Below are 13,701 nucleotides of genomic sequence, written 5' to 3'. Positions count from 1 at the left end.
AGATTAATCATCCGAATAAACTATTTCAAAACCATTTTAGCAGCTCAATAAAAAAAATATTAAGCGAAATCAAAAGTACATATCTTCTATTAAATTTGAATGGCCATATAGAGAGAGCAAGAGAAAAAAGCAACACCAGAAAAACAATTAAAATTAAATATGAATCAATACACCAAAAACACATACAAAAAATAAATTATTCTATCGCTGATGATTTTTATGTTATCACTCATGCATTTTAAGAAAATAAGATCATCTCTTTAAACAAAAAAAAAATTGAATATATATGAAGGATAAAGTTCTTTGAAAAAAAATTATCTTACGCTTCAAGTATTTGGATTTGTTCCATGCTTTGTCTGTTATGCCTTTTTGATCCTCTTTGGGAATTTGATGATTCATCATTAGGCTCTTCCCCGGAATCTGTCATTTTTTTTGCTAATTTCTGTTTGATAAAACAAATTTACAAAAGAAACACTAAAAATCAAGTGTTAATCTATTTGATTTATTGTGTAGATACTCAATTTCTATAAGAAATAGCTAAAATAGAACAAAGAGAAAAGAAATATATAAGAGAGAATTTTTTACATACCTTTTGATTGATGAATAAAGATAGAGAAAAGAAATATAAGTGCTCTATTTATATAGTAGAAAATAAGTTGATTGTACATGTGAAGACACATAGAATCTGATATCACAAAAAAATAAGGGAAAATTTTAAAGAATATAAAGTGTGAAGACAAGATAAGAATTGTGTTGTGTTTTCTTTTTTTCTGAAAAAAGATTTGGCTTGAGATTAGTACATATGTTTTGTTATTTATACATGGGAAAGGACAAATATACCCCCCGAACTATCGTAAATGGTATGCAGATACCCTCTGTCATCCTTTTGGACATTGGTGCTCCTGCCCTCAAACACTAGAGCATATATATCCTTTTTATACTAACGGGCATAAACATGTCATAATCTTATCCCCCGACCCGATATTTATAATTAAATATCATATCGATGGATAAGATTGTGTCACGTGTTCCTATTTAGTTTTCCGTTAGAGTGAAGGGTATATATGCTATAGTTTTTGGACAGTATGGCAACAATGACCTAAAATATGACGCAGGGTATATGCATACCATTTATGTCAGTTCAGGGGTATATTTATCTTTTTTTCCTTTATATATTATCTATTTAAATTGCATCATAAGCCAGATTTCATAAAAGACATATTTATAACTTTCTTTCCATCAAAATCTCATAATTATTTTTTCTAATAGTAAAATCACAATTTTTTAAACTAAATTTTAATATTTAATCTAATAAGTACCAAACTCGATTAAAAGAGGATAAACTTGACTCGACCCCAGAATAATTAGGGTAAAAGGGCATAATACACCTATCAATTTTGCAATTTATAGTAAAAATATCGGACATTACAAAAGGGGCTCACATATACTCCTACTATTACACAAATGACTCAAATAAACCATCTTCGTCTAATAGAAATGAAAAGGTTAATTTAATTAAATTCATTTTTAAAATTTTTATCAAAAAAAATAAAATCTATGTAGGTACATTTGATATTTTCGCAAAATTAAGTTGTATATTTGATCTTTCTCGCACATGAGTTTTTTTTTTTTTTTGCCTTCTTGCATGACCCAAAATTGGATGTGATGACACTCGTTTATTTCCACCAAAAAAAGTCAGCCTCAAACCCAACAACACGAATAAAAGCGGAAAGTAGAACAAGAATAACATAAGAGCGAAAAACTTAGTCATTATAATATAAATCACAACTTGATTGTCATGTGTACAAGCCACTAATATTAATACACATGAAAGGTAAGTGCAAGTATCAATGTATTTGTCTACGAAATAGAGCAAAACATAAAATAAGAAACAAGAGGCCCATAGGGATGACAGACAACTACCTCTCAAATTCCTTCATAAGCTTTGGAAATAGAAGCAGAGCAATTACACGGACCTGAGCTCAGAACCTACAAGTATAGAAGTAAGGGATGAGTATTAAGCAACACAATATTCAGCAAATAACATATTAAACAAAGAAAAACTGGGCTAGAATACGAATACTCATTTCATCTCAACTGAAGTGTCTAGACTACAAATTGCATTAAATCAGCTCAATCTAACAATTTCACACAACACAGTTCATAAGGCTTGGCTAACACAGCCCAACAGTCATTGTTCAACAACTAACATTTATCAAGTATACCCAAGTTTTATCAAACTAATTTTATATTATATGTTTTCATTAAAAAATTTCATTGTTTACCTTCTTACTTCATTAAGTTTGTGTATATCCAACCTTCTCGAGCCTTTACTCATAGCAAACACCACTACAACAAAAATAATAATAAATATGCACATCAACAAAGAATGCTAAACTTGTTGAGACGACCTTGGGCGGAGTTAATTGAGCTCGCCAAATGGACGTGAGTTGAAGAGCCAATGTTTTTTTTGACTTTTTAAATTAATCCCTCTAAATTCTTGCATTTGTTCTTTTTCCTTTCGTTCATCCACATTTCTTTCTTAGTTTCATATTTTATTTTAAATAATTCAATCAACTTTATCATAATTGCATCTCATTTCCATCATTCCCGGTCCCCCCTATGTATCATCATTATTGAATCTTCGTCCACTCTTTGCTATTTTACATTACTCGATAAGTTTCTTGAATCCATGTTCTTAGAGTTCTAGTTATCGTTCATGATTGGTTTGTTGTAATTGCATGATTGCTTCAATTGCTCTATTAAATGTTTCTCTTAGATTCGACTCAATCCACTCCCGGAAGCACAATCCGCTAAACAAAAGAGGAGTGGTATTCTTTTGTAAGGCCATCCACTATCTTATTACTGCCACGGAGCATGTTCCAGCTTCTATTCTAGCTACTACTCTCACTAAGTTAGTAGACACACAACTTGATTCATACTCAGAAACATCCACAAGTGCCGATGGATGGAAAACTATTACAAGAAAGAAAGGAAATGTAGCTAATCCACAAGTCAATAATACAAAGATCGGAAAATGCAATAGTGTTGGTATGATGATGGCTGAAAAAAATAATACGCATACTCGCAGCTCCATATTTACTCAAAATGCAGTGGTAGTAACTCACAACACTATAGAAGAAGTGGAAAATATGGAGATAGTCACTCTTGAATGCTCACAGCATATGCAACAACTCAACATCCAGGTGAATACTGAGCATACAAGACTTGACAAAGAAAAGGAAACAAAACAGAAAAATCATAAACCAAAAAAAACTACCATCAGAAGAAACCTCAAGAAAAGCAAACAGGAGAAAGAAGTTGATGACCAATGGCAAATCTTGAACACTGATCTAGTGAAGGTTAACATGGGGGAGATCTCAAAAGTCAATAGAAAAGGGAGAAAGTTTTCTGCCAAAGTTGTTCTACCGAGAGATTTGATTATTGGTAATGAACACATTAGTAAGGAGAACAAAAACTCAGTATATCCTCCTCACTTTGGACTAGATTCTAAATTAGTGGAGAAATATGCAGGCTGGAGACACAAAGAAAGAGGTCGAGAACATCAACTTATGGATGAACCTGATCCACCAAATGTCCAAGATCCAGGTGGAGGTGCTTTGCCAGTTAATACGAATCACAAGGCCACTGCAATATATTACGATAATGTTGATCAAGACCAGGTCATGACCATGGTTACTCTACCCAAGGGAGAAGATCGATCCAAATCAGATGATGTAAAATCTACTAGAATCGGTGAACGACTAACATGCAAAACTACCAAATGCATTGACACTCACCGGGAAGTGATCCTTTTCAACAACCTTTCTCCAAGAGGCCTTAATGGACTGAATGGAGAGGAAGATAGTGGTTTCTACATTGAAGGAACCATCACTAACAAAGAAGGTCATCAAAAGTTCTCTTAAATGTACTCAATGATCAGTACACTTTCGTGGAATATAAGGGGAATTGCCTCCCAGGGTACTGCTGATAGACTCAAATACATCAAACAACAATATAATCTTCCTTTCATCTTCCTACAAGAGCCTATGATAAGAGCAGGAAAGATTGAAAGATACAAAAGAAAGCTAGGCTTTTAATATTGTTTTTATAATTGATCCAATAAAATTTGGATTTTTTGGTCCTCTGATTTTGTGATTAACATCATTGATGACAAGGAACAGCAGATTCTTCTACACATTACTCAAGTCCAAGGCCCCTTGAATTTCTATATTTTGTAGTTTATGCCAAGTGCGAGGAAGCAGGCAGGACAAATCTGTGGGATGAAATTAGAGCTTCTTCCAACGTCGTCACTGGCCCTTGGGGGATAGTAGGTGATTTTAATGTGGCCTTAAACTCTCGTGAAAATTTTTGTGGAAGACCTTATAGAGTCGAGGAAGGATTTGATTTTACTTCTTGCCTTACTGATTGTCATCTACAAGATGGAGGTTATCTTGTTGCTCCATTTACTTGGAGTGACAATAGAGACCCTCCAAATACCATGTGGAAACGGTTGGACAGATTAGCCTATAATGCAGAATGGTTTGACGTTTTTGGAGGCGCTACTGTTACCCATCTGGCCAGAACATGCTCCGATTATGCCCCCCTTTTCATTAACTGTGGATCTAATGATACGGATCACACAAAATATTTTAAATTTTTAAATATATGGGCTGATCATGAGGAGTACTTGGGAGTTATTCAACAATCTTGGTCTCAAGAAGTCCAAGGGAATCCAATGTTTATATTACATCAAAAAATCAAGAGAGTGTGCGAAACACTCAGTGATTGGTCCAGAACTGCCTTTGGAGATATTTATGAAGAACCCAAGAGGTAAGAGAGGTTTATCCAAGACCTTGAAATGACTTCTATCACAGACAATAGTCCCGTTAACAGAGTGAACATTTCTAAAGCTAAAGCTGAGTATACAAGGTTTTTAAAGTTGCAAAACTCTATCATGAGGCAAAAAGCTAAGGTAAAATGGTTGGAGGATGAAGATGCTAATACTGCATTCTTCCATAGTATCATCAAAGATAGAAGAAGGAAACTTTCCATTCATAAAATCAAAGATATGGAAGGTAATTGGGTTGAAGGGAGCGATAATGTTGCAAATGCAGGTGTACATATTTTCCAAAAGCTTTTCAGAGCGGTAGAAATACTCGAGGATTCTCAAATCCTTAGTATAGTGCAAAAAGTAGTTACTGATGCTGACAACATACTTCTTACATCACTTCCTACCATACAAGAAGTTAAAGATTGTGTTTTTTCTATTGATCCTAACAGTTCTCCGGGCCCTGATGGTTTGAGTGGAAAATTATATCAAAGTGCTTGGAATGTGATTGCTGAAGATATTCACAGGGCAGTTTTGGCTTTTTTCAAGGGGGATTCTATTCCTAAATTCATGTCTCATACTTGTCTTATCATGCTTCCTAAAGTTGACTCACCGTAACAATTTTCTGATAATCGGCCTATTAGTCTATGCAATGTATCTAGTAAGATAATTGCAAAGCTTATCAATGTCAGACTCAGCTCAATCTTGCCTAAAATAATCACCACTAATCAGAGTGGCTTTGTTAAGGGGAGATCCATTGCAGAGAATATCCTATTGACTCAAGAAATTATTGAAGATATCGGCAAACCAAGGAAAGGGAGCAATGTGGTTATCAAACTTGACATGGCCAAGGCCTATGATCGTGTGGCTTGGCCTTTTATATGCTTCATGCTTAGACAGTTGGGTTTTTGTGAAAACTGGATTGATCTCATTTATAGATTTATCTCCAACAATTGGTACTCCTTAATTGTAAATGGTAGCAGACATGGCTTCTTCAAATCAGAACGGGGTCTGAGACAAGGAGATCCCCTTTCCCCCTCCCTTTTCATAGTATCTGTCGAACTACATTCTCAGATGCTCAACAATCTCAAGAATAATCCCAAATTTAGAGGCTTCTATATGAATCCCCAAGGCCCTCAAATTACTCATTTATCCTTCGCTGATGATACCATTATCTTATGTAGTAGTTTAAAACAATCTCTGAAGATAGTCCTTGATACCCTTGATATGTATGAGAATGTCTAGACAACTTATAAATAAAACCAAGAGTTGTTATACTATGGCTCCAAGAACTGCTCAAAGTACTGTTTCTAGATTGGTAGAATTTTGGGCATGAGATTTAATAAGTTTCCTCTGAAATATCTTGGTTGTCTTATCTTTAAAGGTACCAAAAAGCTGGAAATATTTTCCGAGATGGTGACCAAAGTGATCAATAGAATTAAAGGGTGGCATCTGAAGTTCTTATCCTCGGGAGGGAGGGCTGTTTTAATTAAACATGTACTTATGGCACTCAATATTCATACATTAGCAGCTGTACATCCTCCTAAAGGCACTTTGAAGGTTATTGAAATTTTCATAGCTAGATTCTTTTGGTCCGGACTTGACACTAAATCGAGACAACATTGGGTTTCCTGGAAAAACCTTTGTTTTCCAAATGAATAAGGTGGCGTTGGTTTCAGAAGAATTCAAGACACTTACAAGGCCTTCATAGCCAAACAATGGTGGAACTTCAGAACCAACAACTCACTATGGTCCAAGTTCATGAGTTTCAAGTATTGCGAAGGATCCAACCCTGTTCCCAGTCAATGGAATAAGGGTCAATCTCACAGTTGGAAGGCCATGAGTTCTATAAAAGATAAAATAGAGCAGAATATTTTGTGGAAAGTTGAGAAAGGTGAAGTTAGTATCTGGTTTGATAAATGGTCACCTAATGGGCCTTTATACAAGTACCTAGATGAGAACTATATCATCAATGACATTATGCTCAAAGACGTCTCTCGGAATGGGCAATGGGATTGGACTATTTTCCAAATCCAACCACCTACGGAACTGAAAAGCAGTCTATTGTCCATTTCCTTTAGCTTCAGTCAGGAAAGAATCAACAGAGCTATTTGGACTATTACTAACAATGGAAAATTCTCGGTATTCAGTGCTTGGAGCTTACTCAGACAGAAAAGATATCTAACCATTTTGACAAAAGACTCTGGCATAAGCTAATTCCTTTCAAGATGTCTTTCATGGACTGGAGAGTCAGTCATGATAGAATTCCTACTGATGGAAAAATTATTAGATATGGCATTGAGGTTCCACTTACTTCTTGTTGTTGTACATGTCCAAATATGACACCGGAATTTGAATCTACCACTCATCTGTTTTACTCTGGCTAATTTGCTCAAGAACTATGGAAATACTTTGCTGGAAGATTAGGCATACCTTACAGAAATACCAAGCTGAGAGATCTCTTGATCAGCTGTTGGAATAAGTCAAGTCAAAACTCCATAGCAACTTTTATTCATAGAATCCTTCCCGCTATTATCATTTGGGAAATGTGGAGATCTAGATGCAGCTCAAAATATGATGCGGAAACTCCATCCATTCAAAGATCAAAAGCTCTTATCACTTTCAACATCACTCAATTAATCGGGCTACAATTCAAAAAGATCACTATGGGAAATAGTTGGGAAGATCTATGCAGATTATATGAAAAAACAATTGTAGAAACTCCTCTATTATGGTTACTTGGATCAAACCTCCTCTACTCTCTATTAAGCTTAATAGTGATGGATCATGTATCAATGGAAATTGTGGAGGAGGAGGAGTGATCAGGACTTGTGCGGGTGATCTAATCATGGCATATTCCATCCCTATGGATAGAGGTACAAGTAATAGTGCAGGGGCAGGTGCTTTGTTATTTGGTCTTAAGTGGTGCATTGATAATGGCTTCAACATGATCATTTGTGAAATTGACTCTCTGATAGTATATAAATCTGTAACTGGAAGCTGGACAACTCCGTGGAGGATTGAAGATACTATTGAAGGAATCAAAAAATTAGTTACTAACTATGACATCATTATTCAACATTGCTTTAGAGAAGCTAACAAAGTTGCTAATAAATTAGCTACTATTAGTCACAATCAAGAAAACAATTGTGTGTACAGTACTATTGCTGAGTTACCTAGGAAAGTTCAAGGCTTGTTAAATATTGATAGATTGCAGCTACCTTCATTCAGAGACAAGAAGAAGACACCAAGTATGCTCACTCATGAGCCTCCTTAGATGTTCAGCTATATTTGCCACTTCTAATTATATTTTTGCTTAGTAGACGGAAAGGCTTTTTAGCCAAGCTATGATTCCACATATTGTAGCAAAGGTCAGGCATAGCCCCCCTTTTGCAACTCTTCTTCTACGTGGCAATAAGAATATCTATTACATAAGATAAAAAAAAGATGGGAATAAATATGAATTTTGGAGCATAAAGATGAAGACTTTGTTCAAGTCTCAAGAATAGTGGGATTTGGTGGAGAAGGACTATGCTGAGGAAGATGAAGCACAAAGATTGCACGAGAACGAAAAGAAGGACTCCAAGGCTCTATTATTTTACATCCCAGCAAGTGATGCATGACTCAATTTTTTCCAGAATTGTTGTTGCAGAAACCTCAAAGCAGTAGTGAATTTGTTCACGGTTACTTATCTCGGGTGAGTGCAATTGTTAATCATATGAAGGCATACGGTGAAAAACTACTAATGAAAATGTAGTTTCTAAAGTTTTGAAAAGTCTTAGTAAAAGATTTGATCATTTCGTAGTTGTTATTGAGGAGCCCCGTGATTTATCTAGTTATGGTTTTGATGAATTGATGAGTTCGTTGCAAGCTCATGAGGATAGACTGAATGCTTCTCAAGAAAAGGGTGAAGAGAAGGCATTTCAGATCAAGGAGGAGTCTTCTTTCAAAGGCAAAACAGAAGTTTCAAATGGCAGAGGATATGGAGGCAGAGGTAGTTTCCGTGGACAAGGTCGTGGCAGAGATGAGCTCAGTTTGGTGGTAAGCACCGACAATTCAAGAGCAATATCCAATGCTGCTATTGCAGAAAAATGGGGCACAGGGAAGGTGAGTGTTGGACTAAACAGAAGGATGAACAGCAACATGCCAATTTCATTGAGCAACAACAAGATGAGGGTAATCTGTTCATGGCTCATTGCTCAACAGATTTTGGTTCAGATGACGTATGGATCATCGATAGTGGTTGTTCCAATCACATGTCGGGTAGAAGGTCACTGTTAAAAGAACTTGATGAATCAAAGAAGTCAGAAGTTTGTCTTGAATATAACAAGGCAATGACAGTCGACGGGAAAGGAACAATCGCTCTATAAACTTCTCAGGGTAATGTCAAACTTCTCCATGATGTGCAATATGTTCCTTGTTTGGCCCATAACTTGTTGAGTGTTAGGCAACAAATGAATTGTGGATATTCTATTTTGTTTGACGACAATTCCTGTAGCATTCAAGATAAAAATTCAGGACACAAAATTGTGGACATTCAGATGACTCAAAATAGAATGTTTCCTCTCAAAGTTTCTGATGTTAAAAGTTTTGCGTTAATAACCAAAGGCAATACGGAAGCTACTTTATGGCATTTGTGGAATGGTCACTTGAATGTAAGGGGTTATAATTATTAGGTCGTAGAAATATGGTTCTTGGTTTGCCTAGAATTGATGCTCTTGAATTTTGTGAAGGATGTGCGTATGGGAAACAAAATAGAAATTCATTTCCTGTAGGTAAGTCTTGGAGAACATCTGTTTGTCTTGAATTGGTGCATGCTGATCTATGTGGTCCTATGAGTGTTGAGTCCTTGGGTGAAAGTCAATATTTTTTGCTTTTTACGAAGGTTATAGTCGAATTAGTTGGGTATATTTCTTGAAATTCAAATAAAAAACATTTGAGAATTTCAAGAAATGTAAGTCTTTTGTTGAGAGACAAAGTGGTTGTAGAATTAAGACTCTTCAAACAGATAGAGGTGGTGAATTTATATCAAATGAATTCAACACCTATTGCGAGGAAAATGGTATTCATAGAGAGCTCACAACACCATATACTCCGGAGCAGAATGGTGTTGCCGCACGCAAGACTTGAACGGTCGTTGAAATGGGTAGAAGCATGATGCAAGCTAGAGGTGTACCAATATATTTATGGGCTGAAGTTGTTGCTACTGCTGTCTACATGCTGAACATTTCACCCACCAAGACTATTCTTAATCAAATTCCATATGAAGCATGGAGAGATAACAAGCCTTGGGCACTTACGTGTCTTTGGATGTATAACTTATTCTTTGGTGAATTCCCAAGCTAGATATAAGCTTGATGAAATATCAATGAAATGTATCTTTGTTGGATATAGCACACAATCCAAAGCTTATAAGTTATATAATCCACTGAGTGGAAAATTGTGATCAGTAGAAATGTTATGTTTAATTAAGATGCTAGCTGGAACTTTGATTCTGAGAATGTTCAAATATTAAATTGCCGCCTACTGATGAAGCTTTTCAAGAAGAACCTGCAGCAGTTTCAGCAAAAACCTGCAGCAGTTTCTGTTCCAGGGAATGCATCCAGCTCTTCTCCAACAAGTAGCAGCCGTGATACTCATCAATCAAGGCTCCAGCAAGTGATCACAGTTTAACCCACCAAGGAAGTGGCAGCAGTTCTTCTTCAAGTGATTCTTCCAGTGAGACTCCACCAGCGAAATTCAGATCGTTAAGGGAGATTTATGAAAATTGTTAATTTGCTTTGTATGTTACTGAACCAGTTGCTTCAAGGAAGCTATAGAAAGTCAACATGGAAAAATGCAATGAGATGCAAGCAATTGAGAAGAATCAAACATGGGAATTGATGAATCTACCAGAAGGAAAGGAACCCATTGGACTCAAATGGGTGTTCAAAATCAAGCGCCATCCAAATGGGAGCATACAGCGATACAAAGCAAGGCTTCTAGCTAAAGGATATGCAAAACATCAAGGTATTGATTACGATGAGACGTTTTCACATGTCGCTCACTTTGAAATGGTGAGAATACTCTTATCTTTAGCTGCTAAACAGAGCTGGCCCATTTATCACTTTGATGTTAAATCTGCATTCTTAAATGGGGATTTGGAAGAGGAAGTTTATGTTTCCCAACCTGAGGGTTTTGGTGTTAGTGGCAATGAGAGCAAAGTATACAAGCTCAAGAATGCTCTTTATGGGCTAAAACAAGCGCCACGGGCATGGTACAACAAATTGACTCGTACTTCCTGAGAGATAGATTTGAAAGGAGCGAAAATGAGCCTACGTTGTATGTAAATAAACAAGGTACAAGTGATTTTTTGTTAGTTTATCTCTATGTGGATGACATGATCTATATGGGGTCATGTGAAACTTTAGTTGCTGAATTTAAATCTTTCATGATGAAGGAGTTTGACATGTCAGATGGTGTTCTGCAATACTTTCTTGGTCTTCAAGTGAAACAGGTAGAAGATGGTATATTTTGTTTCACAAACTAAGTATGCAAAAGACCTCTTGTACAAATTTGGTATGCATAATTGTAAAGCGGCTGTCACACCCATGAATGCAAATGAAAAATTTCAGCTGAAGATGGCACAAATCTTGCTGATCCTAGTCACTACAGAAGCTTGATTGGAGGTTTGAACTACCTAACACATACTCGTCCTGATATTATGTTTTCTGTTAGTATGTTGTCTAGGTATATACATGGTCCTACCAAGCAACATCTTGGTGATGTCAGAAGAGTTTTACGTTATGTTGCTGGGACAGTTGACTTTAAGACTTGGTACTCCAAAGATGCAGATTTCAGCTTGAGTGACAGTGATTGGGCAGGAAGTATAGATAACAGAACGAGTACTTCTGGAAATGTGTTCAATTTAGGATCTGGGAGCTCAAAGAAGCAGGATGTGGTTACATTATCATCATCAAAAGCAGAATATGTTGCTGTAACTTCAGCAGCTTGTCAAGCCTTATTTTTATGAAGAATGTTAGTTGATGTTTCTATCGGCAAGAGGGTGCGATAAAGATATTCTGGGATAACAAGGCAACAATTGCAATGACAAAGAACCCGGCTTTTCACAACAGAACAAAGCACATAGACATCCATTATCATTTCATTCACGACCACACAACAAGAGGTGATTAGAGTTGAAGTTTTGCGGTACAAGGGATCAAATTGCAGATGTTCTCACCAAGGCACTCCCACAAGCCAAGCATGATCAGTTCTGACAGAAACTTGGAGTTTGTAAGTTTAAATCAAGGGGGAGTGCTCAATATTGATTCAACACCACATGCAAGTAGAAAACATTCGGTAACACATTTACTTTATAAACCTTGTGAAAATCATGCAAGTTATAAAACATCAATTGTGGTAATTTACTACTCACAGCATTCGTGTTGAAATACCAAACTTATCCCTTCAAGTAATTTGTACGACTTTCATTCGATCAACCTATACTCATATCATATAAATCTCGTGTTAAATCTCCTTGATAGAGCTATTTCATGAACTAATTTACAACACTCGATCCCTAATGTTATAGTTCACCCTCATTTCGTCAACTCATATTTATTCACTAGTCTATCAGTCGTTCAATTTCCACCAACAAAGAGGCATAATGTTATATTTCTGTTTGAAACTTTCTCTAACTAATTCACTATTAAGCAATCACAATATAACTCACTAGTGAGACTAAGAGTATCTAGGGTTAGTAGAATAAAACTCTTCCTTTGTTCATGGGTATTCTCATATTGAAATTCTTATTCGAATCATCAATGTTACATTAACCCAACCCGTGATAATAAATATATTAGGCATGTCAATGAACTGAAATAGAATACCTTGAATCCATATTTATAACTGCACAGATTTCCGTGATGACTATCTTCATAGACAGAGAAGCAAGGAATACGTTTTCTTTTTCTTTTTTCGTTCATTCACTGGAGAACAAAAATAGCTCCAACATTTTTTTATTTTATTTTTTTACTTACTGCGCGTAAATTTAGCAATCATGAAACCCCTTTTTAAAAAAATATATTTGCACGTGAGATGGGGCTAAAGCCCATTTCCTTTCCTTTTTTGTTTTTAACTAAAGCTAATGACTAAATTGCCCTAATCTAATAATAGGGTTATATTATGGAAAAATTGTACATAATGACAAACTAATAAATCAAATTAAATGTTATAACCACACTTTGATTCAACTGTGTCATGTACCAAACTGTTTGTCAGTCAACTCTCTCTCTCAAACTATCGTTCGCCACTCTCCCTTTCTCGCTCCATCTCATGTAGCAAACTGGTTGTCAGTCACCTCTCTCCCTCAAACTCTCACTCGCCACTCTCCCTTTCTCGCTCCATCTCACTTTTATACAAACACAAATGTATAAAATGTGTTTGTGTTTGTATAAAGCAAAAAAAATTTGTATATATACATATATTTTTGTTCTACTCTCCTAGATCTCGCTCCCCACCCTCGCCTCTATCGCTTATACAAACAGAAACGAAATGTATAAATTGTGTTTCTATTTATATAAAGCGATAGAAAATTCTATATACATCTGCAAATACATATATCTTCGTTCGATACACTTATAATTATATAATACACATATTCTCCTGCCCAATTTTTTTTTTGTCTTTCTTTCTTTCTCGTTTTATACATACACAAATTATACAATTGATTTGTATACAACTACTTTCTTTTGTATATGTATAACGAATTATACAATTGATTTCTTTGTATATGTATAGCAAATTATACATATTTATGTTTGCTATGGAGCGCAATTATGCAAACTTTGCTATAACATACAAATATGATTTTTTTGTTTGCTATATGT

At 35.7% G+C, this 13,701-nt stretch overlaps 1 protein-coding gene across 10 annotated transcripts in view; it reads right to left on the bottom strand.

Annotated features, from left to right (window-relative positions):
• LOC107029778 (homeobox-leucine zipper protein HDG11-like) overlaps positions 1–12,840 on the bottom strand; it is a 33,271-nt gene extending 20,431 nt beyond the window's left edge. For 9 of the 10 annotated variants that reach the window (XR_003580238.1, XR_003580239.1, XR_001458070.2 and 6 more), the window contains exons 1-3: positions 12,703–12,840; positions 1,924–1,989; positions 324–474 (exon numbers count right to left, since the gene is read on the bottom strand). Coding sequence is in view for 2 of the 10 variants with exons in the window: in XM_015231223.2 (XP_015086709.1) it covers positions 324–427 (104 nt within the window). In the remaining 8 variants the exon portion in view is untranslated. The remainder of the gene's footprint in view (positions 1–323; positions 475–1,923; positions 1,990–12,702) is intronic. The other variant, XM_015231224.2, reaches the window with a different exon arrangement.
• Between the last annotated feature and the right edge of the window lie 861 nt (positions 12,841–13,701).

The sequence above is a fragment of the Solanum pennellii genome, chromosome 9 (assembly GCF_001406875.1).
Source record: "Solanum pennellii chromosome 9, SPENNV200".
In the NCBI taxonomy this organism is placed as follows: domain Eukaryota; kingdom Viridiplantae; phylum Streptophyta; class Magnoliopsida; order Solanales; family Solanaceae; genus Solanum; species Solanum pennellii.
This window is presented reverse-complemented; position numbering and strand designations above follow the sequence as displayed.